Here is a 27,243-nt window from a genome sequence, read left to right as displayed (position 1 = left end):
ACACTGGCCACTGGCTGTGACAAGCTGTCCTTGGCCAGTGTCTGGCACAGCCAGGTCATTTGTGGCTGCCCCAACTCTGTCCCTGCACAGGGGCCCTCTGGTGCTGCTCCTGCTCAGGGTGGGCTCAGCAAGGCCCTCTGCACAGCAACGTGCTTCTGTTCCCTGAGGGAGACCCCCAGAGACAGCCCCAGGCATGCACCCACCCAGGATCCACAGGGCATCTCTGGACCAGAGGAAACCTCCCCATAGGGTCTGTGGCCCCAGCTCCCTGGGGCTCCCCAAGCATCCTCCAAAAGCTTGACCAGGATCCATGAGGACAGGGACCCCATCCCCCCACAGTCACTGAAGGTCTCTCAGAAGCTGGTGGGGGCCCACCAGGAGACAGATGCAGCAGGAGCCAGACATTGTTCATCACAGACTGAGTTTACTGGGAGGTGGGGGGCACAGAGACCCCTATGGTAAGCACAGAGCTGAGGTGGGATCAGGAGGCTGGGTGATTATCCAGCAGCTGATGGAGCCCTCCATGGCTGTCTGTCCAGCTGTCCAGCTGTTGTCTGGCTGTCTGGTGAGGGGTGGCTGCACAAACTGTGTCCTTGGTCCAGGTCCATGTGGGGGCTAGGTGAATTCTGGGAAAGACAGGAATCCACGCTCAGGCCCTCACTCTGTAGCATGACTGGGCACATCTGTCCGCCCCACAGTGGGACCCTGGGGGTGAGGGTTCCAGAGACCCCAGACAGCTCTCCCAGGGAGCTGTGGGGGGTTGGTGGTCATTTCTGCAGCATGCAGAGATGTAGGGGACACGGCACAGGTGGGATGCTGCACTCCCAGCCATGGTCACAGTGGTCTCCATGCTCATGGCCTCATATCCTCCCGCAGCACTGTTCCACTGGCTCCCACATCCACCCGTGCCCACCTGTGCCCACCCGTGCCCACCCACACTCACCTGGGGAGACCAGCCGGGCCCAGAGGCAGCAGAGCCCCAGGAGCAGGAGCAGCGACAGCAGCCTCATGGCATGGATGGGCAGCGTGGGGGCTGCCTCTCCGGGCACAGGCAGGGGTTTAAATCCTCCTGGGGCAGAAGGTTGGTGCCCATGACCTGGCCCTTGCCCCAGCACCTGACACGCTCCATCCGAGCGTGAACCCTCCCGTCCAGTCCCTCCCGCAGGCAGCTGGACAAGCCTCGGGGGAGGCAGGAAGGTGCTGCTGCTTGGTGCTGGGCTCCGTGCAGCCGCAAGACAAGAGCAGCCAGCGCAACTTCCAGGAGACAGGTACGGGGCAGGCAGCAGCAAAGGGCCGGGGGACCCCGCTTGGGGCTGGCCTGGTGAGACAGCGGAGGAGGCTCCCCGGGCCGGGCGCTGTGGAGCAGCCCGTGGTGCCCTGGCAGCTCTCCGGGCATTGTTCTGCCTCTGGGAACAATCGCTGGTTCCCGAGGGACGTCCTGTGACCGGACACGGTCCACAGCTCCACGCTGCCACCGGCCCCTCAGCCCTGCATCTCTTGGCCGGCCTCTGCCCGGCTGGGCCAACACCTGGAGAGCGGGAGAGGTTCAGGGCCAGGGGGTCCTGCTGCTGGGCACGGGTGGGAGCTCTGCCTGGGCGCCGGGACTGCAGGGCTGGAGCAGTGAGTGCCGTGCCCTTGCCGGAGGCAGAGTGGGTGCTCAGATTCCCGTCACACGGTGCTCAAGCTCCCCTGCCCCTTCCTTCCCTGGGATTGCCACTGGACGCTGCAGAGCGTGGCAAGGACGGCACCGGAGCTGCCGGGGCTTTCCCTGACAGCCCCTTCCGGGAGTGCCTGTCCCGGGGAGAGGCAGGAGGGGTCACGCACGTGTGTGTGCACACTTGGGAGAGGGTGTGGACACGTGTGTGTGCAGCCCGCAGCCGCTGCGCTCTGCCCTCGGCAGCGCTCCTGCCTGCCCTGGCCCGGCCGGGAGCATCACCCGGCGGCGCAGCGCCGCCTCTCTCTGTCCTGCTGGTGCCGCGTTCCTGGGAGGTGCCGCATTCCTGGGTGTTCCCTGGTACCCCAGTCACTGCTTTCCCAGAGAGGAGGTCTGGCTGGTGGCTCTGCCCTGACGGCTACACCCAGTGCTCACCCTGCGGGTCCCTGCTGTTGGGGGTACGACTCAGGTCCTCCCCCGCGAGTGGTTCGCTGTCATGTGAAACCTCAACATCTACCTGGGAGAATTCCCCCACCATCTCTGGACCATCCCTGCATCCAGCGCGGTGTTGTCCCAGCCTGGCCATGGTGTTGCTGCCGGCGCACGGACAGGCAGACGCCATCAGTCCGGCCAGTGACCGCCCAGCCGCTGCGATTCCCCGGGGAGACAGCAGGATAAATTCAGCCCCGGTGGATTTTGGCGCTGTGGCTGTGGCTTTCCCACTGCCCACCCTGCCCCTGCGCCCCCCACCGCCTCCGGCACGACCCTCCCGATTTGCTCCCACCCCTGCTCAGGACCGGCCACGTCACCGTGTCCCGTGCCGGGGACACCGCCAGGACCTCATCCTGGGGCTGGCGACGAGAGGCAGGAAAAGCTGCGGTGGGGCAGGGGCGGGGGGCGAGGGTGGCACTGCCCTCCAAACCTCACCCCGATCAGACTTTCCTGGCCCCTCCCCACGGAGCTTTCCTCGCCCTCCGCTTCCCCCTTGGGACAGTAATTACGGCAGTAATTAGAAAGACAATTATTCTTGCTGAATGGGAACATCTTAATCTGTTTCTCCCTCCTCTGGCAGGTTTCACCCCACGTCCACCCACGGGTACCGGCGGGTTCCTCCCTGGAAGCTGAGCCGGCTGCGAGCCGTGTCCCAGCCCCAGGGGCCGCCCAGGCACGGTGCAGCCGCTGGACCCCCACCTGCTGCCAGGAGCAGGGGCTGCCGCAGGGCACAGGACACGGCTCCGCACCGGCGTCCCGCGGGAGGGGGTGGGTGAAAGGCCCCAAACCGAGAGAGGGTGGTGAAGGAGGCGGCAAAGGGTCAGAGGATGGGAATGGATGGGAGCATCACATCCAGCAGGACCTGCCTTCCACAGCCACAGTGGTAGGCAGCGAGGTGGTACCCACAGGCTCAGCCCTGTGTGGGCCCATCGTGCCCGGGATGCTCTCTGTCAGACACGGGAGAAAGCGATGAAGGGATACAGCTCTGGCACAGCCTTTCCCCACCACTTGCACCACAGGGATCATAGAGAGAGCGCTGCTGCAGCGTGCTGTGCCTCAGCCCTTCTCTGGCTGATGGCTGTGCCAGAGCTGGTGGCTTTCCATGCCCTGTCTTGGCACTGTCATGATCCCCAGCAATGGAGAGGCCAGTGTCAACCTCCCCATTTCTGTCTCCAACACAGGCTTGTCCCCAGGAGACTGCGGCAGTCACTGGTGCTGTCCCCAGCCCAGCCTGGGCATACTGCTGCCACCCAGCTGGGCTCCCCAAGGGCTGTGCCGGGACAGCTGTCCCGTCCTACCGGTCCCCCCAGCTCGAGGGCTGTGGCCAGGATGCCACCAGGGAGACCAGGCCCTGCCTGGGTGTGGCTTGTTACCTGCATGGCAGGAATTAGCTGGGTTTAGGCACCAGCCCTGCTCCCTCCGCCCCGCCTGCGCACCTTAAATCCCAGCCCACCACACCCAGGGCCAGACCCAGCCATCCAGGGCACCATGGAGCTGCCATCTGTCTGTCTTCTCCTCCTTGCTGCCCTGCTCCCTCTTGCCAAGCGGTCCAGCCCAGCCCCACACACAACTGGACGAGAGGAGCTGGGGATGGGTGAGTGTGGCTGGGTCATGGCCTGGGAATAAGGATGCTCTGGGTGCCTCTGTTGCCCAGTGTTTCCCACTGGCCCATGTGCTGCCTACGAGTGTGGGACTGTGGGAGCCTGGGGTCTGACCCCGGGGTACTGGGGGGCTGCTGTGTGCCTCTTACCAGCATCCTGGCCACTGTGTCCTGCAGCAAAGCCTGGGTATTGCTACCACATCCCAGAGGTTGAGGACCTGCTGGACAAGGACTGTGGCTCCTGCCGCAGGGGTGCCTCCTGTTCGCGCTGCACCAGCGATGCCGACTGCCGTGGAGTCACCAAGTGCTGTCCCAGCAAGTGTGGCTACACATGCCAGGAGCCAGTGCTGGGTGAGGACTCAGTGCCGTGGTGGTGGGGCTCTGGAGTGGCAGCGTGGCTTTCGCAGGGGTGGGTGACAAGAGGGGTGTTGGCTGACATGAGGTAGCAAACTGGGAATGGGGGTCCCTGGGGTGCTTCTGAGCTCTTGATGGGTCTTGCAGACCCTGGGGGTCACCACACTGTGCTGTGGGGAAGCTACTGGTGTTGTGGGGCTGGAGGCAGGTGGGTGCAGAGCTGTGTGCTGGCACAAAGGTATGGCAGTAAAAAGGAACCAGAACTGTGCAGAGCTGTCTGAGGACCTGAGAGTGCTGAGCGTGGTGGTGTCCCCCCGCCATCCTGGCTCAGCTTGTCCCCTTTGGATCATGCAGACTTCTGCTACCTGCCCTCAGTCTGTGGGAACTGCAAGGCGCTCTTCCGCCGCTTCTTCTTCAATGCCTCCAGCCAGCAGTGTGAGGAGTTCATCTACGGCGGCTGCGGCGGCAACAGGAACAACTTTGAGACCAAGGGCGAGTGTTTCCAGGCCTGTTCCCACATCAGTAACTAGCAATGTGCCGTGGGCCACAGATGGAAGCTGCTCCTGGCCCCTCTCCTGATGCCCCAGCTCTCAGTTCCAGGTGCCTGGTAGTGCTGGCCTGGGAAGTGGTGGCATCTGCCCTGCCCTGCCTGGGGGAAGCTGCTGCTGGTGGCCATACCCCCGACCCTACAGGGAGACCATGAGGCTGGTGGCAATGAGGGCTGTGGGCCAGGGTGGCCATGCTGGGGGCTGTGGCTTGGCTGGGATGCTCACTGGCCTAAGGACAGGGACATGTGCCCATGGATGCCCCCTCCTATGAGTGGTGCCTGACCGGAGGAGCCTGTCCCTCCCCTTGGACTGTGACAATACAAGGACGGGTCCCTGGATGAGCACGTCTGGGTCTGGTCCTTCCTGCCTGTGCTGGCAGGAGCAGACAGTGCCCATCCCTCTGGGCACTCCTCCCTCATGGGGACTGGGCGCTGGGTGCCTCCAGCAGCATGGCATGGCAGGGCTCACCCAGCCACCACCCTGCAGCTCCCATTGCCACCGGTGGGCTCCCAGCCCAACCCTGCCTTCAAGCTGCCGACATGACCTGACCAGGAGCTGAAGCCACTGAATGGAGGAGGAGCAGCTCCTGCCTCGATGGACGCCCGGGGTGGTGCCTGTCCCAGTCTGCACTGCTTCACTGGCCCTGTGGCACCAACTCTGGCTGAACCTCCTGGCCCTGGAGGCCTCGGGTGATTTCAAGGCCACTCCAGGACCACGTGGGGCAGTCAAGCACACGCTTTATTGCTGGAAGTGGTGGGGAGGGGACAGGCCAGGTGGGGCTCGTGACTGTCCCATGTCCCCTAATGAAGGCATCTTCCTGCTGCAGAGGAGCTGCTCTCCCATCACGCAGCATCTGAAAAGGAGGATGTGCTTTTAGGGAACAACGAGACTGCAGGAGTGAGGGACCAGTGGCCATGACTGCAGCCGTGCTGGCCGGCTCCATGAGAGCTCCATCCCACTCTGCATCACTTCAGATCCCCTCACCCTGCAAATGCATCTGCTGGGAGCAAAGCAATGGGGCAGCAGTGGGAACTGGCCTCACAGAGATGCTGGGAGCACGCCGAGGGCTGTTCCCCTCATACAGGTCAGCTGGCACCCTGCATGACCTGGTGTTAGCCCTGGTGCTTGCCCCCTTACGGTGCCCACAGGCCTCCTTACCACCAGGCACCCGCATGCAGACGTGGCCCCAGGGACACTCCTCATCGAGGCTGCACAGGTCCAGGCAGCCCCCACTGCCCCCAGGCATGGGGCAGGCTCCCCCTCTGCCTGCAGGGCAGAGCACCCTGCCATGGACCACCTGGCTGAGACACCCCACGTCTCCTGGGACAACACTGGGTGTCCTGTGCCTCACCTCCAGGAGTGTCCACGCAGACACGGCCGCAGGAGGTGCGGGTGCACCTCTGTCCCCAGGGACACTGTGAGTCGGCCTCGCACTCCTCCGAGCATCGCTCAGCACTGGGCCAGGGCACAGCCACAGTGTCATGCTCTGTGGGCAGGGGAGGATGGTCACCTGTGACTAAACTGAGGCTGTGTGTGCTCACCACTTGCACAGAAAGAGGGGGAGGCATGGAAAGAAGGATGGGGTAGATGATATCTGTGGAGGGTGTGAGAACCCCAGCTGCCTTGGCAGACCCAGCTCAGGGCTCCAGTGTGGTCATGGTGAGGGGTCCCCATTGGGGATGAAGGGCCAGGATGCCCCGGGGTGGGTACCAAGGGAACCTGGGCTCTGTCCCTGCTGGGCTGGGTGGGTGTGAGGGGCTGACCTCGCAGAGAGGCTGGTGTGCAGACGTGGCCACAGCCATTACTGCAGCACTTTTGGCCCCAGGGACACTCCTCATCGAAGTTGCACAGGTCCAAGCAGGTGCCGCCCTCCCTGGGGATGGGGCACACTCCCACTCTGCCTGCAAGGTAATCACCCAGCTGCGGGACATCTGGCCTGGGGCACCTCACCATGGAGCACTCCAGGGCAGCCACACACGGCTCCCGGAGGGCCTGGCTGGTTCTCACCTCCAGGGATGTCCATGCAGATGTGGCCACAGCTGATGCTGGTGCACCGCTGTCCCCGGGGACACTGTGAATCAGTCTGGCACTCCTCCACACACTGACCATCAGCTTTGTCCCCGCTGGCTGCAGGGGCACCAAATTGCTGTCACCTGGCTGCCCTTGGGGGGCAGGGGCCAGCTCCCCCCAAACAGGCTGTGCCCTCTACCTCTGGGCACGGCCACGCACTCCCAGCCACAGCCGGTGTCACAGCACTTCTCCTGTCGCCGGCAGACGCTGTCATCCAGGCACTGGCTCCCTCGCCGGCGCCGCGTGTCCCAGCACGGCTCGGCCCGGGGGCACTCTCCGGGGTGCTCTGCCACAGGAGGGGAGCCGGGGGAGGGCGGAGGTCCCAGCCCTGCTCTCACACCCCTCCCCTGTGCTGGTGGCCGTGCTGCTCACCTCGGGCAGGGCGGGTGCAGCGCATGGCGCAGCCAGAGAAGCAGCACTTCTCCTGCCGGGAGCAGTCCCTGTCGTGGCTGCAGGAATCCATCTCCGTGCACGGTTCCGATGAGTGGTGTGGCCTCACCTTTGGGCACTCACCGGGTTTGTCTGCGAAGGGCGGGAAGAGCCAGCAGGAGGGACTACCCTGTATTGCAGGCACCTCCTTTCCTGCAGCCTCGGGGTGCCCGGGGGTCTGAGTGCCCGCCCTGTGGCAGCGCCGTCACACGCCCAGGAGCTTGGACAGCATTCCCGGGAGGATCACTGCTCTAGCGACCACCTCCTCACCTGGTTCGGGGGCTGAGCACACGTAGCCACATCTGCTGCTGCCGCAGCACTTCTCAGCCCCCGGACACTGCCAGTCCTCGGTGCAGGTGATGCCACACGGGGCCAGCGGAGCCTCCTCGGCCAGCGGGCAGATGCCTGGTTTCTCTGGGGACAGGAGGCAGCGGGGCTGGGAGTGCAAGCAGCAACAGCGGGTCTTCCCCACCCAGTCTCAAAGTCCCTGGAGCTGGGGGACACCCCTGCCCGTTTCTGGCACCTCGGGATGGGGGCAGGCAGACATAATCGCAGCCACGGAGGCAGCATTTCTCCTTGCGGGGACAGTCGCCATCGTGCCGGCACCAGGCTCTGCAGTCGTAACTGGGGAACAGCCCGGCACGGGCTGGGCAGAATCTGTCCTTCCCTGCAGGCACGGTGTGGGGTGGCTGCGGTGCCGCTGCTTGGAGACACAGCCGTGGGGACCGGGGCACCTGGGGCTGTCGAACCTTTGGGGTGGCTCCCAGCCCTCTCACCTTGGCTCTTTGCCCCACAGTGCCTGGCGCACAGCTGGTGGCAGCACACATGGAATGGGGGACAGTCCTGGTCCTTGAGGCATCCCCACTTGTGCTGCAGTGGCCTTTGAGTGACTGGGGCAGGGCTGGTGTCCTCTGCACCGTGGAGCAGGATGAGAGCATGAGGGTGGTCACACTGTCCCCTTCCCTCCCCGCTCCAGTGCCCACCTGGGGGCTGTGCGCCACCGGGATGTTGGGCTGAAGAGGCCCAACACTGTGTCCCCACGCCAGACCCGGCAGAGCCCACCCTGGCAAGCATGGGGTGAGGGGTCCCGTTTGTGCCACAGCTCTGTGCCAGGGTGGCTGCTACCTCAGACATCATTCCCGGTGTCTGAGCCATGTCCCCGCCCTCAGTGTCCATCGTGTCCCACCCTGTCTCACCGGCCGGCGCTCCCGGCAGGCACTGCTGGCCACAGCTGCTGTTGCAGCATTTCTGCGCGTCGGGGCAGTCGCCGTCATCTCGGCACCGCTCCCGGAATGGTCCCGGCTGCACCGTGGGGCCCTGGCTGGGCTTGGGCTGGTCTGGCAGGGCAGAAGGGGTGTGACGATTCAGCATCCCCCACTGGCCGCTCTACCTGCCCCGGGGTCCCCGGTTCCTGCCGTGACCCGCACGTTCCTGGTGCCTGCGGCCACCTCCCGGCGTTGGGTTTTCCCGGCAGCTGTCAGGAGCTGCCGGTGCAGGGAAAGCTGCGTGTGCTGCCCCAGGGGCCAGGGCATCAGGGAGACAACTGTGGGACACAGGGTCCCTGGGGTGAGCCAGGGCTCCCAGCCGTCCCCCCGAGTCCTTACCCTGCGCCGGCTCCAAGCAGGCAGAGCCGCAGCGCAGCGGGCAGCACTTCTGCGCTCCCAGGCAGTCCTTGTCCTCCAGGCAGGGGAAGGAGCAGGCGGCAATGAGCCTCTCCGGGGCTGCTGCCGGGCAGGCACCGGGCTTCTCTGCAGCGCCGAGGGGCCGAGAGGTGAGGCTGCACTGCAGTGTCCTAGGGCAGCACCAAGAAACCTGCCCCTGCCAGGCCTCTCTGCCTCGCCCTGGCTGCACCCATTCCTGTGTCCCATCCCATCCACATATCCCAGCGGCGGCCAGGAGGCTGCTAGCAGGGAGCTGCTCCGTAGCAATGGGGATTGCACAGGGAATGGGACAGGGAGAAGGGTGCCAGCTGCCCCGGGACAGAGGTGGTGTCAGCGGCTGTAGCGCGGTGCTGTACCTTCTGCCGGGGGGATGCAGCGGAGCCGGCACTCCCAGTGGCAGCACTTGAGCCCAGCGGGACAGCTGGAGTCATTGGCACAGAGTGGGGAGTCCAGGCGCAAGCAGCGCATGAAGTCCCGTGGACACCTCCCCGGTTTCTGCAGGTCCCCTGCGTTGGGATGGCAATGTCAGGACAGTGCCAGAGCCCCTTATCCTCCATCCCTGGGGAAGCGGGATGTGGGTCTCTCTGCAGGGGCCGAGGAATCGGAGCAGGGACTGCAGCCCAGGCGCTGGAGACTTCTCTGCATCATGGCCAGGGCTGCTGGACACATCAAGAACTGCATGGCACAGCAGAGCGTGGCACAGCACAGCATGGCACGTCATGGTGCGGTGTGGCACGGTCCTGTGTGTGCCCTCACAAGTGACACAAGGAGTGTCACTGGCCCTGTCAGGGTGAAGCCAGCACCAGCTGGAGATCAGGACCTATTCCTGAGCATCCTGCTGCTGCAGGCATCCTCACTGCAAGCAACACACTCCTCACTGCAGCTGTCTCCTCCTGTTCCTTCTCCTTCTCCTCCTCCTCTTGGCACCCTGTGCTCCTCTTGGCCATGCTGGAAACCTGGGACAGCCCTGCCTCTGGTACAGGCGAGCTCCAGCTGGTGCCTGTGCCCGGCTCCTGCTGCCAGCTGGGGCTGCGGGGGGAGCCGCCTCTGCCAGCCGCCCGCCCGGGCCGGGTGTTTGGGCTGCAAACAGACGCCGCCGGAGTTTCACTGCAAACAGCAGCTGCTCGGTTCAAACAAAGAGGCACCGGCTGTGGTCCCGGTGTGGGCAGAGCCACGCCGCAGCTGGGCACCACCGCCCCAGGCATTGTCCCACGGCGGGGGCTGGCAGCAGGGTCTGTGCCCAGGACACAGCACAGACCCTGCTGCTCGTGCCTGTGGGGTGCAGGGGGTGCCCCCGGGGCTGCGGGCATGCACAGGTGTCCCTGCACCCCGGGGTGGGGACAGGGTCCCCCAGGCAGCAGGGCTGCGGTGCAGGTGCTGCAGCTAGCTGGGACACGGTCCCTGTCAGCAAATGCTGGGCAGGGACAGAGGGGACACGGCAGGGACACGGGGGCCGGGATGCAGGGAGCTGCTCTCAGGCTGCCTGTGCCGGGCAGCTGCCGGGGTTGACTCCTGGTACTCACCGCCCTTCTCTGGTGTTACGCTCGGCTCTGCCCTGAGGATGAGGAGGCCCAGGAGGAGGAAAACTCCTGGGCTCATGGTGCTGCCAGGGGTGTTGTTTAAAGTCTGTGGCAACGGTGCCTGAAGTGGCAGGGCAGCTGAAGTTGAGCTGCCTGCTGTGGCAGCTGGTTGTGCTATGGGCAGGAGGGGCAGGAGGAGGGGCAGTTCCCAGAACCTGCCGGCGCCCCGCCAGCCATCCTGCTTATCTCTGGCCAAGCTCTGCTTTGGGGTCAGAATGACCTGTGGGGCTGGGAAGGCCAGATGGGGTCAGGCACTGACCCCCATGTTGCACCACCCCATCCTTGCTGGAGCTGGCTGCCAGTCCCTCTCTGGGTTTCCTTCCAGCCGCACTCACCCCTCTACTCCTTGGAGTGGGGGCTGTGGATAGACCCCATGGCTCCTGGCATGGCAGTGGGAGCAGCACAAGGGGTTCTAACAATGCTACTGCCATGGTGCTGCTCCTCAGCCAAGTGTAGCTTCTATGCATGGGACTGCTTGGGGTCCAGCATCATAAGTAAGCACATGAGTGATTCCCCCAGTCCCCTTCCTTGTCTGGGTGCTCCATCTGTCCTGACTTGTGACTGCTTTTCCCCCAAGATTTTCACACTCTGGGATGCAAATGAGCCCTTCCTTGGCACAAGGAATCTGAGGGAACTGGTTTTCCAGTCCATGACTGCTGAGGGGACATCATGCAGCCCCCAGGCCAGCAGGATGGTTACCATGGAATGATGATGGCTGGAAGTCACCTGCATGGAACTGGGACCCTCTCCCTGCCCTGGGGCAGCACCTGCCTGCAGGGATGGCTGCCTGCACCTCCCTGCCTGCACGCAGCCCAGGCTGCCAGCGCCTCTGGGAACCAGAGCACAGAACAGGGATACTGATCCAGAGCAGAAGTGGCTGTGGGATGGTTTATTCTGTCTCAGTGCTGTGGAGCAGCTGGGGCCATTGTGGATGCAGGGTTTTGCCTCATGCAGGAATCTTGGCCATGGTGTAACTCAGGCAGCGTGCAGCCCTTAATGGCATGGCTGGGGATGCCAGGAACCCTGACCAGAAGCATCAGTCAGTGCTGGTGCCATTCTGCCAGTACAGAGGGTCCAGCACATGGAGAGGTGTGGGGTGCAGCAGCATCTCTGCTCAGCCCACAATGGCAGTGGGGTGGGGGATGACTGAAATGGCAGCTCCTGGTGCAGCCCTTCCTGGCCATGGCTATGCTGTACCTGGAAGAGGCATGGGAGGTGGTCAGTGAGGATGCCTCAGTGTTCCTTCTCTGAGGGACTGGGGGCTCTGTGGTGCTCCCACCCCCCTCTGTCCCCTCCAGGCTGGACCCAGGAGGCAGCAGGCTGGAGGGGACATGCTGCACAGTGGGTGGATGCAGACCCGGCTGCAGCCCTGCAGGCAGCACTTCTGCCCAAGGGGACAGTCCTTGTCCTGCAAGCACAGGAGGAGGCACTTGGCTGCCCCATCACCCTCTGCTGCAGGGGGACAGAGACCTGGCCACGCTGGTACATGGGGAGAGAGAAAGGGGTGAGGGGCTCAGGACACCCTTCTGGGGTGGGGGAGCTGCCCTGCCTGCAGGGGTGAGCTCCTCACTGAGCTCCTGCCCCACTGGACAGCAGCTCAGTCAGTCCCCAGAGGTGACAGGTAGGGAGGGGGCACAGGGGTCTTGGCCCCACAGGGTGCTGATGGTTTACCCTTGATGGGTGGTTTGCAGATGTGGCCACAGCCGGTGGTGCAGCACTTGTTGTCCCCAGTGCAGTCACTGTCGGTGTCACACAGCTCCAGGCAGGGCCCCAAGGAGCCCCGCAGCACCACGGGGCACAGGCCAGGCTTCACTGCGTCACGGTGGTTCCCTGGTGACAGTGAGGGGTGCAGCTGTGCTGGGATTCTGTCCCCAGTCCTGCTCCTGGCATAGCCTCGATCTCCATCCTGTCCCTGTTCTGCGCCTCCGTCTTCCTTCCCAGAGCACCATGATGACCTCACAGCCTCACACCCATACCAGTCTCACCCAGTGGGACCAGTCACAGCCCAATATGGGATACCAGCTGGTAGCTGGAGTGGTGAAAGACAGCCCTTGCTCTGGTTGCAGCAGCACAGTCAGAGGGGGGTGCAGGAGGGAGGGTCAGGAGGGGGTTCAGCCTTTCACGCACTCGGAGCCATCTCCCACCCATCACGGAGGAGCTGGGCATGGGGATCCCTTCCCACAGCACCCTGAGGGCCAGCTCTTGGCAAGGGGCTCCTGAGGGCTGGGGCTGTGGCCAGAGCAGGCGTGTGGCACCGGGAGCCACAGCCCGCAGCACACACTCCCTGGGGCCTGGATGGATGCCACCAGCTGCACACTTGGCCGGGCACAGCCGCTGTGGCTTGTCCAGCAGTACGGCCGGGCACACGCTGGGCTCTGCCAGCAGGGAGCTGGGCTAGCGCCAGTGTGGGCTGGATGTGGGGATCAGAGAGGTCTAGCAGGGCTGTACCTGTGTCTGGAGGGGTGCAGGCCAACCCACAGCCAGAGAAGCAGCACTTGTGATCCCCAGGGCAGTCCCGGTCATCGGTGCAGTGGTTTGGGCAGGCAGCAGCTCTCTGGGCACGCTTCCGAGGGCAGAACCCAGGTTTGGCTGGAGGGAAGACTCAGGGTTTGGCATGCAGCCAGCCTGGCCCCACTGCCCACAACTCCCCTACAGTGTGGTGGGGGCTGCAGACCCCTGGGGCTGCTCCAGGGCATCCTTAGCCTGGCATGGGGATCTCCAGGATACCTCACCTGGCTCAGCAAGCATGCAGCGGGTGCAGCAGCCGCGGGTGCAGCACTTCTCCCCCGAGTGGCATGTGGTGTCGTTGTGACATCTTGTCCCACAGCTTGGCCCAATGGCACTGCCAGCACGGGGGCAGTAGCCTGGGCTCTCTGCAGGGGGAGATGCTCCATGCAGCCGTGTCCCAGGGAGCAGGACTTGCTGCAGGGGCACTAACACAGGCACCAGCCCACATCCCACCCATTGCCTGATCCTTGTGCTGGCATCCCTTGGGGTGAGCAGCAGTACCTGTCACGGGCAGGAGGCAGGTCCAGACCTTCCCGATCTGGCAGCACTTCTCAGCACCAGGGCAGCCATGGTCAGAGAGGCAGAAGAGTTTGGGGCGCCAAGGGGCTCCGCTCGCCCCCGCCGGACACTCACCCATTTTGGGGGGAGCAGGCAGGGCAGTGGGGCTCCAGTGTCCCTGCAGGGCCCGGTGTGGGGATGCAGTGAAGGTGAGGGCAGTGCCCTGGTCCCATGGGCTGTGCTGCTGGGCCAGGGTGAGCAGTTCCAGCAGCACCAGAAGAAGGGTGCGGTGGCCCAGCATTGCGCTGCGATCAATGTGCTTCTGGGCTATGGGCTGGGATTTAAACCCTGCTGGAGCGGGGGCTGGCCAAGCCAAGCTGCTCCTTCTCATGGCAGCACAGTTTCAGGACTGTGGGAGTGCTGAGCATGAACAATTCAGCTTGGGGGAGACTCCCGGGGCAGTCCTGGGCTTGTGGCCCATGGCTGACACATCCACAGCTCCTTTCCAGGTCACTGGTGACCTGTGAGCAGCTGGGCCAAGGGCTGAGCAGCACTCCCAGAGCCACACCACTGCGAGCATGGATGGGACAGAGGAGCAGTGTCCTATCCCAGTCTTCAGTGCCCACTGGATCCCTCCTGGCACACATGGAGCAGAGAGAACTGCTGTGGAGCTGTGGTGCTGGCGCAGCCTGCACCTGCACCGCAGAGAGAGGGGGAACCAGCACCAGGCACTGGGCAGTGCTGGGCAAGGTGGGGGGCTCACTCAGTCCCAGGGATGGCTCTGCTCTGTCCCCTGCTAAGGGCAGGGGCTCTGGGTGCCAGCCCCTCTCAGGCAGGAGGGACATGCTCTGATCCCAAGGGCTGGGAGCAGGAGCAGGCAGGTACAGGAGGGCCCCTGGAGACCTGTGGAGAGCAGGAAGTGCCAGGGGAAAACAGGACAGGAGCAAGAACCCAGCTTTGAGCAGGTGGGGAGGGATGTGGCAGGGACATGGGACTGGGGCATGTCAGTTGCACTGCTGAAAGCCCCTTCAGGCTTCTGCTGTGGGCAAGGTGCCATGGCCAGGCTGGGAGGGCAGAGGGTAAGGAGGAGTTTGGGTGATGCTCGTGTACGGGCATGCACTGCAGCCTGTTTGTCCCCTGGCCATTGCGGAGCAGGGAGCAGGGAGCACATCTGCTCTGATGGGACATGGACACAGCTGCACCTCAACAGCTCTGCTCTGAACACGTGCTCTGAACACCTCCCAAGGTGGAGAAGCCAGAGTACAGAGACAGCTGGGGCCATGGACCCATGAGACAGTCCCAGGCAGGGCACAGGCTGGGGACCCTTGGAGGTATGACAGTCAGTCGATGCTGCTGCTTGTGTGAAGCCCTTCCAGGCATCCCTGGCATGGGATGGAAAGGCAGCCATGGCTCGTGATGGAGAGGTGGCCACAGCATGGAACAGAGAGGTGGCCATGGTGTGGGATGGAGAGGCAGCCACAGCATGACAGGGAGAAGCTGCTTTATTGGTGCAGAGTGCAGGGGGCTCACCCCGAGCAGAGAACCCCAGGGACAAAACTGAGGCTGAAGGCTCCAAGACAGGGGGTGATGGTGCAGGGCCAGGGCATCAGGATGGGCATCGGGCAGCAGCTTCCCCGTGGCTGGGCTGGCAGGAGGCGGCTGCACCTGCAAAGGAGCAGAGGCTGTGAGCAGGATGGGTGCACAGGTGCCATGATGCAGTGCTGTGGGATCCCTGGGGCTGGAATGCACCCAACTGACCTCAGTGGATGGGTGTCACACAGGAGACCTTGCCGCAGCCATTCCTGCAACACTTCTGGATCCCGGAGCAGTTGGCGTCGGTCTTGCACTGGTTGGTGCAGACGCCCAGCATGGGGATGCCCGGGTTGACGGGTGGGCAGGTGCCAGGCTTCTCTGAAAGGCAAAGGAACATGGCTGAGACCTGCTGGGCCTGGCATGCTGGGCAGGGCCCACCCTGCAGCTCCCAAAGCTGCGGGCATGGCCCTGGCCCCTATCTGCCATGGAGGAGGGACCACCATGGAACCCGGCATTTCCCCCATCCCATAGCTCTGCTTGGTGGCACTCCCTGCCAGCTGGACATGATGGGGACACATCAGGGAGGCCACGTGGCACAGTGGTCCCCAACAATTCCTATGCCCAGTGTTCCTGCTCCAGGCTGGCACAGGACGTACAGCTACAACATGCAGACATGATGGAGGCCATGGCCCTTCTGTCCTCTGCAATGCCATGGATGACCCTGGCTGTTCGTTCATGGCATGGGGGCACACGTGCCCCCCAAACAGCCTTTGCCCGGCAGTGTGGGGCCCCTGCCCCGCTGTCCCACTGCCTGCCACTGGCATTGAGCTCTGGCTCTGCACCATGCTGCCCTCCACTGTGGTACAAACAAGCCAGCGCTGTCCCACAGGCAGCCATGGAGGCACTGGAGCCTCCAGGTCACATCCATCTGTCTGCAGCTGTGGATTCCAACTCCTGCACCCATCTCCTTGAGTTGCTGTCCAGAAGGAGTGTGAGTGTGCTCAACACAGAACAGTGCCCATATCCTGGGCTGGCAGCTGCCCACAAGGCTGAGCAGGCAACAGTGGGGAGCGGCGCAGACCTCACCCTCCACCCAAGCCCCAGCATCATTCGGAGGTGTCCACTTATCCCCTGCATCACTGAGAGGAGGAAGGTGTGAGCATGGCCCATGCTGAGCACACCCCGAGCCTGCTGGGCTGCTTCCACGCAGCCCCCAGTCCCCGTGCTGCAGCTGAACACACATCGGGCGCCCAGGCCTGCGGCCACCGCTGCACCGGAGCACCAGTACTGCCGGCTGGGACGGGCTGCTGGCTCTTGGCAGTGGCACCGACTCTGGGCAGCACGGCCAGGAGCAGGAGGGAGTGTTACCGTCAGGCTTCTGGCAGGCCTTGCCGCAGGCTGCCGGGCAGCACTTGAGGGTGCTCTCGCAGTCGCCATCGGACTGGCACCCGACCGTGCAGTTCACCGCATCCATCGCCGGGCTCGGGCACACGCCGGCTTTCGCTGCAAGGCAAAGGTGGGGCCGTGGGCGGCCGGCGCCGGGCAGGGCGAGGGCTGCGTCCCTTCCCGAGATGCTGCCCCGGCCCCAGGGCTGGGTCCAGGGATGCTGCCGAGCACAACCGCAGCGGGCACAGGCTGCTGCTCGCCCCGGCCCCCACGCCGGCTGCCCTGGGGCTGGGAGGGAGGGATGCTGGCCGCTCGCCGGGCGTGCCGTGACGAGCCGTGCTGGGCCATGCGCTCATACTCACTGGTGTCATTCTGGGCGGATGCTGCCGGCAGCTCTGCCCAGAGAGCCAGGAACCCCGCCAAGATGAGGACGCTGCGGGCCGTGGGCATGGTGCAGGAACCGGCTGCGCTGTGGCCGCCCGGCCGGCCTTTAAGCTCCTCTCCAGGTGGGGCCGGCGGGCTCGGCCTTCCGGGTGGCTCCCAAGGGCCGGGCAGGGCCAGGCTCCCCCTTCGCGCTTGCACAACCCGAGTATCAGGTATCTGCTGCTGCTGGCTGCCGACCAGGGAGGGGGAGCCTCGAGGAGCCTGGGCGGCCATGCTGAGAACTCGCCCGGCAGGAACAGCAGCCAGCCACCCCCAGGGCCGCGCTCGGAGCCCACCGGGGCCCTGCGTGGCCATCGGCCGCGGGCATGAAGCGGGACCGCTCGCAGGGAGTGAGGCGGGCACCAGGGCACCGGCGATGGGGCATGACCCGTCCCTGCTCACACTCGCCCTGCGCTGCCCTGGCCGCAGACACGAGCTCGAATGGAGCCCCTGGCCTGGGTCGCTGATGCCACGAGGAGCCAGCAATGCAGACAGGGCTGTGGCTCTGCTGCTGCTCACCCAGCTCCTGCTCCTGTTCTCCAGCTCTTGCTCCTCAAGGATCCTCCAGGCTGCCTGTGCCTTGGGCAGGCGCCTGCCCCAGGGCTGCCCTGCACCTCCCCGCAGCCACGGGAGCTCCTGCCTGGCTGCAGCCCTGTCCCACGGACCCTGCCGTCCTCACAGCCTCCCACAGCACCGGGGATGTGGATGGAGCATCTGACAGCACCATTGGTGCAAGTGGCTATCAGGGAGTGGGTCATTGGCATGCACTCCCGGTGCTCAGGGCATGCTGTGTGACCCCAGTCCCTTCGGCCTGTCCAGGAAACCCTTCCCATGGCACGTCTGGCGGGTCAGGTCACTTCACTGCCCCTGGCAATGTCAAGCTGGGGATGGTTTGAACGGGCCCAGCTTGTCCACCTGGCATGGCTGCCCTTCTCACATCACCATTTCCCACTCTGCCAGTGCCCATCTCCTCCACAGCCTCCTGCAGGAGGATGAAACCTGCCCTGTTCCTGGTGATGTGCCCTTGCTGCTGGCAGAGGCAGCCCCAGCTCCGGGCATCTTGCAAACTTGCCCAAGGCCCAAGGGTGCATGGGGCTAGGACATGATCCCTGCCTGAGTCACGAGCTGGCGTCTGCTCTGCCGGGGTCCGTCTCCAGGTAATTTAACCCCACAGTCAACAATGTGGCAGGATGGCTTGGCAGTAAATCAGTAACTGTTTGCCTTTGCCTGTGGTCCCCTCCCTGCCGGGTGTTTATGCAGGAACAGGAGCCGGTGCTCAGCCGCCTGCCCCACTGCCGCACCTCGTGTCACCACTGTCGGCAGTGGGAGTGACACATGGGCAGAGGCCTGGGGTGGCAGGGAGGTCATCAAGACAGCAGTTTTCCCTGCACCCTCCAGGATGGGGGCCTGATGAGGAACTGCTGGGACCTGGCCACGCTCAGGCTGGCAGGGATGCGCTCACAGGGGGCCCAGGGCCAATACTGGGATGCCAGGAATGAAAACAATCATCTTGCAGCCCAGCGGCTCCTGCAGTAGCGCCAGAGAATAGTGCTGTGTCAGCCAGGGTGGGATGGGGGTGGTAACAGCTGGGAGGTGAGCACACTGCCCACCAGGATGGAGAGGACGGACCTGCACCATCCCTACCTGTGCTGCACAGGGATAGAGCCCACCTGAACCCAGCAGCAGCTTCTCTAGAGCAGCAGCACTGCTGCCAGTCCCACACTGCTCACCCAGGGTCACAGGTGTCCCACTGTGACTTGGCTGTGGCCCTGTGCTGGTGCTGTCTTTGAGCATCGTTGTCCTGGTCTGATCCTGTGACAACTCTGCCCCAGAATGGGGTGACCCCAGCGTGGGGTGACCTGGCAGTGAGCAGCCAGCACCGGGAGGCTGCGAGGGTGGATGCCAGCAGCCAGGACACACAAGATCAGCTGGATGACTGCAGATGGGAGCCCAGAAATGGAAGGCTCATGGGAGGAGACAAGGGGAAAACCACAGGGGAAGCTGAGAGCTGTCAGGAACAGTGTGGGCACCAGTGGTTTTGCCCACAGCTGTGCCTCAGCTCCAAGGTGCCCAGCTGGCTGCTGAGGGGACAATCCAGTTGAAGCTGCCCCCAGCCAGCTGGAGCACCTGGAGAGGGACTGAGCAAGCTGGCAGCAGTGCCAGCAGCTCCAGCCCACGCAGTTGGCATCACCTTCTGGGAGACAGGAATGCTTTGGCACCAGTCCCATTCGGGATATTGGTGTCCCCACCCTGGCTCTGCCAGGTGCTTCTTCAGCAGAGGCTGAGGATGGCTGTGGGGAGTACAGGGGTCTGCCAGCTGTCCCCATGGCCAGGGAGTGTCCTGGATGAGCATATGGGAACAGCAGCCCCAAGCCAGACCTCAAAGGCTCGTCTCTGCTCCATCCATTGGGAGCTGTTCCCACCACCACTGAGCCTGGTCACAGTGGCTGCACCCAAGCCTTGTGGGTGACCGTGGCTCCTCCATGGCAGCAGGGAAGGCGCTGGAGTCACGTCTCCTGACTGCTGAGGGAATGTGGTCAATGATTAAAAGGGGCACACAGAGGTGCCCCCAAGCAGTGATCCAGACTCCCGCTGCTGGCACAGAGCAGGGATAGCAAGTACAGGGATACAGAAGGACACCCTATCCTCTGGAGATGCTGCACTCCTCAATCAGCACAGCCCACACCATGGGCAGGGACTGGTTCATGGCCCCTCAGGTCCAGTTCTGCACCTGCTGAGGGCTCCTGCCACACTGCCACAATCCTGCCACCGCCGAGCCCCCGCTGCCCACACTGCCCCTGCAGCACAGACCTGTGGCACAGAGCTTCAGTGGTGCATGGAAGCTCCGGAGCTTGGGATGTGCCTGGCTCTGTGCTGTGGGATTGCTCCTACCTGCTCGTTCCATGTGGGAGCCCAGCCCCAATCAGCCCCACAGCACTCTAAGGGCTAGCAGAAGGCATCCACCCCAAGCCCCCCAGCACTCACCATTGTCCCTAGCAGTCGCAGGGGCTGCCTGCAGCTGGGCACACAGGGCCAGGATGCCCAGGAACAAAATGATGGTGGTCTTCATGTTGGTGAATGCCACAGGTATGGATGGAGAGCACGGGTTGGCGGGGTTTATATCTGTGTGGGGCTGGGGAGGGGCCATGCACACAATCTTCGTGTGCCAAAACACTCACTGCTGCTGCGTGTCACAGTTGTGCCCGAGGCAGTGACGGCCTGAGAAATGATTTACCTGGCCTTGTCCAGCCCTGGCAACCCGGCTGCAGCAGGGGGAAGGACCCTCAGCACCCTCATGGGGAAAGGGAAATGAGGCTATGGGCTGGGGTCACCCTACAGCCATGGGGAGCCCAGAACTACCTAGCTGTGACAAGTGATTAGATGAATTTGTGGGATAGGAACCCAGAGGGGGTTGCTCAGGAGGATGTTCCCCTGGGGGCTGCTGTCCTGGCAGTGTGTCACTGGAGTGACACAGAGCTGTGGGTCTGCTGGGCTATGCCCATCCCAGTGACCCAGTGCCTGCCTGTCCCGGTCCTGGCCTGGTGCCTGCATCACGCCACGTCTGCCGGTGGAGCCTCAGGGGACAACCGGCTGGGTCCCCGCGGGCAAGCATGGCCTCAGGGGGAGCAGAACCCGTGGGAAGCCTCCATGAGACACAAGGCTGGGTGCACCTGTTGCTGAGCACCATTCCTGCGTGGGGACAGGCTGGTGGCTCAGTGCCGACACGTCGCTGGCTGCAGACATGTCCCAGCAGATGGGTGCTGTGGCGGGGTCAGCACTGGGGCTGCCTCTCACCTCTCCATGCTCCCAGACTGGTGAGAGGTGACCCTGGGATGCCCAAGGTTAAATGTGTGGAGGGGTCACAGAGAGCCCAGACTGAGCATGTGAAGGGTGACCATGCCAAGGGTGAGGTGTGCTCCCTGCTCTTGGGGACCCCACGGTGCTGCCACTGCCGTGTCTGAGACCTTGCCAAGCAGGACCTCTGCTTCCTGCATCCCTTTCCATGCAGACAGGGGCATGGTCAAGGAACTGCAGCCCTGCCAGGGGGCTGTTCTGTGGCTCCTCTCATTGTTGAACATGCAGGCACAGCGAATGGCAAAGGGCACCAGCAGGTGCTGCCAGCAAGTTGGGCAGAAGCCGCCTGGCTTAGCGGGCAGAGCAGGGGACTGGCAGGGCTGCAGGAAAGCACAGCCAGGGCTGCCGTGGATGGAGAGGGACAAAACCAGGCTTTTTGAGGGGCTGGTGGAAGAGACTTGTTCTGTGTTGGAGCTGGACCCTGGCCTCAGCTGGGGTTCCAATGTGGGGGATGGACACCAGGGACATGCCCTGCCTGGGAAGTTGGGACAAGGCCACCCTGCCAGGATGCAGGCATCTTTGCTGAGGCCAATGTGACCTCTGTGGCCTCATCCAGGGTTTTACAGCTCAACGATCGTACTTTCCCACTTGGAAATTCCTGTGTGCGTCATCCCTGTTCTGAGCAGCCGAATGCATTTGTTGTGCCAGAACTCTGTGTCTAAAGCAAAAGGAATCACGAGCAGGAACCAGGGGCTTTGAGAGCAGCCTGGTCACATGTCCCTTTGAGTGACACCTTTGCCCCGATGTGGCATGTGCCACAGTGCAGTGGTGGCGATGCAGGGGCCTCTCCCGAGCAACCCTGGTTTTTTTTGGCTGGCGCTGGCCCTGGGCTCTGCGGGGACCTTGCACTCTTCCTGCCCCAGCTGCTGTGTGCCCGGTGGGTGTCACGGCATGGAGCGGCATCAGCGATAGCCCACGGCAGTGCGAGCCTGGCGTGTCCTCCGCCACTGGGCTGTGGGGAATGGACCCCCTGGTCTGGGCAGCCCCTTCCCCACCTGCACCCACTTCCCTCCCGCAGCCCCTCCCGGCCGGTGCCGGTGCCTCTGGCGGCTCTCCCCGTCTCCTCCCGCCGTGTGTGGCGGCTCGGGGGCCGGGCCCGTCCTGCTCCCGGTGCCGATCCCTGGCGGCGGCCGGCAGAGGAGGCTGTTGCTCCGCCGGAGCGGACCGGGAGCCGGCCCGGGCTCTGCCAGCGCTGCCCCATCCCCGTCCCCGGGGGTGAGCCAGCATCAGGAGAATGTGGAGCTGCTGGAGTGGGTCCAGAGGAGGCCACGGAGATGCTCTGGAGCCAGGCTGGGGGTGTTCAGCCTGGAGAAGAGAAGGCACCGTGGAGATCTTACAGCACCTTCCAGTGCCTAAAAAGGCCCCAGGAGAGCTGGAGAGGGACTTTGGACCAGGGCATGGAGTGACAGAACAAGGGGGAATGACTTCCCACTGGCAGAGGACAGGTTTAGATTAGAGATTAGGAAGGAATTTTTCCCTGTGAGGGCAGTAAGGAACTGGAACAGGCTGTCCAGAGAAGCTGTGGCTGCTTCATCCCTGGAAGTGTTCAAGGCCAAATTGGGTGGGGGTTGCAGCAATCTGGTCCAGTGGAAGGTGCCCCATGTGCTCTAGGACTGCTTGGCCCCAAGCTGGCACCGTGGCTGCTGCTGGGTGCTGACATGGAAGTTCCTGTATGTGGGAGGCAGGGGGCTGGCACCTCATCCCCAGCACGCTGTTGCTAGAGCTGGAGGAGCTGAGGGAGGTCAGGCAGGACCACAGCTGTCCCCTAGCTCAGGGTGAGGAGGGTGCCCAGCACAGGCAGGGTACTGCCTGCTACAGCCCCACTCAGCCCCACCTTGAGCTGTCCCTCACAATCTGGGGGTTAAACAGCACTGCCTGCCTGAACACCCGCAGGGATTGCTGCTCAATAGCAGCTCTAATAGCCCCTATCCATAATGCAGTGAAGCCAAGACAAGATGCAAGGGTCTAGGCTGGGCTGGTGCTGGCTGCTCACGGCTCTGTGCCACGCATGGCGCCTGGCTGGTGGCACGGCCACGCGTGGCGCCTGGCTGGCTGCGCGGGAAGGCGGCCTCCCAAAATGGGGATTTTATTACAGCCATACATCACAGCGGCGGCCTGATGCGGGCAGACGGCAGTGATTTTTCTTCATGGTTTACAGACAAATGAGGGGAAGGAAAATTGATGTGAACTTTGCTATAGCGAGAGGTCGGGCACGGGCAGGGAGCTGGTTATGGATGAGCCAGGGACTGCTGGGGCTGCCTGTCCCTGGGGCCCCTCCTGGCCCCCTGCTCCAGGCTGGATGGATGGGGGCACTGGCAGCAAAAGGACTGGGAGCATCGTATCCAGCATGGAGACTGTGCTGCTGCTTCAGAGGGTTGGAAGAACAGGGGCTCCCATCCCTGTGGAGGGATGCCCGGAGCGATGCTCTGCTGCTTAGGTGGACCAAGTGAGTAGAATTATTAATTCCAGCATGGTTTGGCCATGCAGTGACAGGTAGGCTGCTGTCACTGGCTACTGGCGAGACCTTGGCTGCTCTTACCACAATTAAAGTTGCCTCCAAACATTACAGTCCTGCCCAGTGTAAGATAACAGCTAATACCCTCCAATAGCAGTTATCAGCTTCTCCATATGGTCCATAAATATTAATACAATTCTAATTAGTTCCTTTAAATACATTGCCTAAATAAAATGTTTCCAGGGCAATAAATCAGGAGCAGGTTGTCTGCTCACCCTGCTCACACCCATTGCACAGGGACTGATAAACCCCACGGTTTATCATTAACCCCTCACCTTAGATCAGGGAGAAGAGGATTCCAGATGCAGTTTGTGAGCTGGGAACGCCCTGTAACCCTCATCAATAATTCGCTGATGTATTTCTTCAGGTGCACCTGGTTTGTATTCTCAGTGATTTGCTCAATACCAGGACTGCCCATGTCTCACCCTGGCAGACAGTGGCTCTGGATTGATGGCTCTGTGCTGGTGTGCTCCTCTGGAAGATCTGTTCCAGCTGCAGCAGTGCCACAGGTCCCCCTGGCACAAGGCAGTCCCTGACCTGTGAGGCAGGAGGGTGCCTGGGGGGCTGCTGTTCTGTGCAGACCCTGGCCTTCACCCTCACCTCTGAGTCTTCCTTCTGCTGGGAGGTGGCAGCAGTGACCATCCTGCTCAGAGCTCTCCTGTGAGCTGGAGGAGATGGGATCCCTTCAAAGGGGCTGTGTGGGGGGTGAGTGTGTGCACAGGGTGACATTGCTCACAGGGGTGCAAGGGACACAGAGTGCCAGCTGGGGCACAGCACTGTGTTTGAGGGAAGCATGGCATCCATCCTTCCAGCTCTCTGGCTTTGGCAGTACCGGAAAAGAACAAATACCAAGCTCATTTGCTTGAGAAGGAATTAATATGGTGTGAAGCCTGTAGTAGATGATTTAGGAAGTGAATTTAAAATCTCAACACAAATAGATTTTTTTATAAGGTCAGAGGAAAGATTAAATGCTACAGACAAGCACAGCACTTGCCATTTCCAGCATCACTTTCACCATAAATATTTTGGGCTGGTGCTGTCCCTGCGCTGTCCACGTGGGTCTGAGGCTGCTCACCATGGCAGTGTTGGGTGAGCAGGGATGTCCCCACGGAGGGCAGGATGCCTCACCATCCCCTTCCTTACCAGGTTGCTGCCAGCACATGGAAGCAGCCAGTGATGCTCCATGGTGAGAAGAAGGAGAGGTGTGTGTTAGTACTGGAGAAACCAGCTTTAACTGCTCCAGCTTGGGCAGGATCTCTTCCCAGACCCCTCCAGTATTCCTCAGTGGTGCAGGGGGAATCCAAACTGTGGTGCTCACTGTGTGCCCACTGCCAGTTCCTGGCTCCTCCTCCCAGTGCCTGGCAGCGACCAGGATTGATGGCAAGAGATTTGAAAGGCTCCAAATGTGGAGGTTATAGCACTGAGCCACCCCCATCCATCACTGGCCATTCATTACCAAGTAACACCCTGCACTCTGGGCTGATTTCACACCTTATCTGAACCCAGCAGCTGTGCCCTAAATCCTGAGTGCCGAGACTGTCTGGAGGAATTCGGCTGCCTGTGCTTAAAATTAGTGTTAGCATCTATCATTTCCCTACACCAAATGGCTTTTGTGTCGGCAGTTGGCAGCGCTCATCCGTCACCGGGGCTCCAGGCTGCCCAAAACCATGCCCTCTCTGTCACTGTCACAGGACCCCTTGTTGGCAAAATGTCACCCAAAGGGCAAGTGCAGCAGCTTGGCCTCTCCTCTCAGCTGGCCTGATGGCACTGCCAGCAGTGAGAGTGCCCTGGCAGGCACCAGCTCTGCTCTCCCCAGCCCCACTGCAGCCAGGCATCTGGCACGGGCACAGCCTGACACGTGTCCTCTGGCAGGGTGGCTCGCTGCCTCAGGTGCCACGATGCCAGCACAGCCACGGGGCCGGGCACCTGTGGCTGCAGTGCCCGCAGCCATTCCCGGTGAGGTGAGTCTCTCCTGCCAGGCTGGTGCTGCCGGAGCTGTCGGCGTGATGAAAAGCCTCCCGCAGCAATGCAGATAACATACAAGCACAGGTCAGGCGAGGCCCCTGTAGCCCATCCATCAGGCGCAGCAGCTACAGGCGCTCCTGGTGCCACCATCTGATGCACGTTATCCGGCACAAATGTGTTTCTTCCCCCAAGGTTAAACGGATGAGTGAGGTTCAGGCGCTGACAGCTCCGCCTGCCCCGCGCCAGCGATAAATGAGCTGCAAGAACCAGAGGGAAAAAAAAAGGTTTGTTTTCTGTCAAATGCTCCTTTTGATGGTGCCGGCACGAGGATGGTGGCAGTGCTGAGATGAGCACGAGGATGGGACCTGCTCCCGGTATGGCCTCAGGGCAGCCAGCGGTGGCACTGTCACAGCTGTGTTGGGTGACGGGCAAGAGCAAGGGCTTGGTGAGCTGCTGGAGTACCGAGTGATGCTGGCAGCAGGCACTTGATGTGGCCCCAGCGTGCTGCCGAGCCATGCTGGGACTGGCAGGGATCGGATGGGATGGTGGCAGGCCTAATCCTTCCCAGGGTGCCTGCCTGCCCTGGGCACTGCCACTGGAGTCCCCACCATTTGCAGTGTCTCTGCCAGGCTGCTGCTGCCCTGCTCAATGTCACACTTGGAGCCTGTCAACGTGAAAAAAGGTTTGCAGGCGATAAGCGATGGGGCTGCGGCCGCGCTGTGCCGCCCGCGCGTGATTTACTGCGGCGTCGCTAACGGAGCGCAGATTTTTCTTAATCTAAATTGAAAACTACTCAAGTAGAAAAATAATTTCATTGCTTCATCCTGAAGGGGCGGGGGGAGAGGGAGGGGAAGAGCTGTGCCAGGGCAGGCAGGGCCACAGCCGCCTGCACCCCCTGCGCCACCATTCCCCATGGCCTTGGGCAGCTCCTGTGCTGGGGACATGTGGCAGCTGCTCCAGCTCGGGCAGAAAAACCAGGTTGTGTGTGGTGGGGGCAGTTGCCAGGACTTAGGTCTGGGGTGACAGGGCACACCCAGTCCTGGCTGGGATGCAGCCCCCCAGTGCAGGTTGATGCTGGCACAGGTGGGGATGTGCAGCCTCACAGATAGATTGGTAATTTGGAGCACGAGTGAATTCTGGGAGCATTTGCTGAGCTGGATAATAACGTGCCCAGTGAGCTGCATCCCATGCATGCTGCCAAATTAAAGAATTTTTTTTCTCCTTTAATTTAAAAGTCACCGTTGGGAAATTTCCACTGGCCGCAGCAGTGATTTCCCCTAGGCTGCCTTTCTGGAGAAATCTTTAATTTTGATTGTCACACTTTGTGGAGTTTATCTCAGGGAAGTAGAGCCATAAATAAGGTGCTACTTCAGCAGCCAGGCTCCAGCTGCACCAGGACAGTGAGTGGCACTGGTGCAGGTGGGGAGCAGAGAGAGCCTGACCACAGACACCCTCTCCCCTTGCACCTTCCTCTTCCCTCCCTCCTCCAGCCCCATCTACCCTTGGCTCCATGCCTGGCTTCTCACAGCCTGATTTCACAGGTCAGCAACCTTTAATTACCCAGGCCTGTCCCCACCCCTCCCACAAAATGATTCCTAGGTTCATGAAAATCTCATTAACCATAATACCACAGCTGGGTTCCCATGCTGGCACTGGACACTTCCAGCTCCTGCAGTGCTGCGGGTTCAGCCAGGGCTATGCCCTGGCATCCAGCACCATGGGACCCCAGGTCCAGGCATGCAGGGATCCTGGTCAGGAGCTGTGCCAGGCTCTCACGGTGGGAAAGTGGCACTGGAGAGGGAGGGTACAGGCTGTGTTTAGCTCCATGGTTACACCTTCACAGCCCCAGCTCAGCTGGTCACGGTGCTGTGGGGCTGGAATGGTGTCACGGTCAGACCGGGCAGGTGGCAGCTTCCAGGGCTTCCCCAGCACCTGCTCTGTGCCTCCAGCTCTGGGGGTCCAGCACACGGCCCTGACAAGGGGCCTATCCTCTCCCTCCTGGGGCTTGGGGAGGGTATCCCCCAGCAGCTTTCAAGCAATTAAAAAGCGGGAAGGGATTCAGGCAGCTCCCTTTGGCGCGGAGCCAGAGCAGCAGTGCCGGGCGAGCTCAGGAAAGGTTACACCATTTGCATTTTACCCTTCAGTAATTCCAACACTTACGGGTGCAATTAA

General features: G+C 62.5%; 4 protein-coding genes and 1 long non-coding RNA gene across 11 annotated transcripts; 1 reads left to right on the top strand and 4 right to left on the bottom strand.

Annotated features, from left to right (window-relative positions):
- Window positions 1–404: 404 nt before the first annotated feature.
- LOC147650156 (uncharacterized) lies at window positions 405–3,131 on the bottom strand. Its single transcript, XR_015277004.1, has 2 exons — window positions 944–3,131; window positions 405–626 (listed from the first exon to the last, which is right to left on the bottom strand). It is a non-coding gene; the product is annotated as an uncharacterized LOC147650156 (long non-coding RNA).
- A 419-nt stretch (window positions 3,132–3,550) lies between these two features.
- Window positions 3,551–4,986, top strand: SPINT4 (serine peptidase inhibitor, Kunitz type 4). The gene is made up of 3 exons (XM_023939962.2): window positions 3,551–3,740; window positions 3,924–4,097; window positions 4,455–4,986. The coding sequence occupies exons 1-3, from the start codon at window positions 3,635–3,637 to the stop codon at window positions 4,628–4,630; spliced, it is 456 nt and encodes a 151-aa protein (XP_023795730.2). The 5' UTR covers window positions 3,551–3,634; the 3' UTR covers window positions 4,631–4,986.
- A 382-nt stretch (window positions 4,987–5,368) lies between these two features.
- LOC111938161 (uncharacterized) lies at window positions 5,369–10,503 on the bottom strand. 5 transcript variants are annotated; one of them, XM_086852852.1, is made up of 13 exons: window positions 10,332–10,503; window positions 9,165–9,314; window positions 8,752–8,895; window positions 8,344–8,484; window positions 7,924–8,058; window positions 7,671–7,814; window positions 7,418–7,561; window positions 7,091–7,240; window positions 6,858–7,004; window positions 6,656–6,775; window positions 6,412–6,549; window positions 6,000–6,134; window positions 5,369–5,501 (listed from the first exon to the last, which is right to left on the bottom strand). In XM_086852852.1, the coding sequence occupies exons 1-13, from the start codon at window positions 10,405–10,407 to the stop codon at window positions 5,491–5,493; spliced, it is 1,635 nt and encodes a 544-aa protein (XP_086708978.1). In that variant the 5' UTR covers window positions 10,408–10,503; the 3' UTR covers window positions 5,369–5,490. The 5 variants fall into 5 exon arrangements, with proteins under 5 accessions (XP_086708978.1, XP_086708977.1, XP_086708979.1 ...); XM_086852851.1 differs by having other exon boundaries at window positions 5,807–6,134; window positions 10,332–10,500; XM_086852853.1 differs by lacking the exon at window positions 6,000–6,134 and having other exon boundaries at window positions 10,332–10,500.
- A 759-nt stretch (window positions 10,504–11,262) lies between these two features.
- Window positions 11,263–13,843, bottom strand: LOC111938288 (uncharacterized). Of its 2 annotated transcripts, XM_023939955.2 has the most exons (5): window positions 13,398–13,843; window positions 13,121–13,261; window positions 12,837–12,977; window positions 12,060–12,218; window positions 11,263–11,585 (listed from the first exon to the last, which is right to left on the bottom strand). In XM_023939955.2, the coding sequence occupies exons 1-5, from the start codon at window positions 13,783–13,785 to the stop codon at window positions 11,575–11,577; spliced, it is 840 nt and encodes a 279-aa protein (XP_023795723.2). In that variant the 5' UTR covers window positions 13,786–13,843; the 3' UTR covers window positions 11,263–11,574. The 2 variants fall into 2 exon arrangements, with proteins under 2 accessions (XP_023795723.2, XP_023795724.2); XM_023939956.2 differs by lacking the exon at window positions 12,060–12,218 and having other exon boundaries at window positions 13,398–13,805.
- Window positions 13,844–14,878: 1,035 nt separating this feature from the next.
- Window positions 14,879–19,843, bottom strand: LOC111938207 (nawaprin-like). 2 transcript variants are annotated; one of them, XM_086852787.1, is made up of 4 exons: window positions 16,676–19,713; window positions 16,296–16,430; window positions 15,153–15,305; window positions 14,879–15,059 (listed from the first exon to the last, which is right to left on the bottom strand). In XM_086852787.1, the coding sequence occupies exons 1-3, from the start codon at window positions 17,049–17,051 to the stop codon at window positions 15,154–15,156; spliced, it is 663 nt and encodes a 220-aa protein (XP_086708913.1). In that variant the 5' UTR covers window positions 17,052–19,713; the 3' UTR covers window positions 14,879–15,059; window position 15,153. The 2 variants fall into 2 exon arrangements, with proteins under 2 accessions (XP_086708913.1, XP_086708914.1); XM_086852788.1 differs by lacking the exons at window positions 16,296–16,430; window positions 16,676–19,713 and adding an exon at window positions 19,722–19,843.
- Between the last annotated feature and the right edge of the window lie 7,400 nt (window positions 19,844–27,243).

Source organism: Cyanistes caeruleus, chromosome 16, assembly GCF_971803275.1.
Source record: "Cyanistes caeruleus chromosome 16, bCyaCae1.hap1.1, whole genome shotgun sequence".
Taxonomy (NCBI): domain Eukaryota; kingdom Metazoa; phylum Chordata; class Aves; order Passeriformes; family Paridae; genus Cyanistes; species Cyanistes caeruleus.
This window is presented reverse-complemented; position numbering and strand designations above follow the sequence as displayed.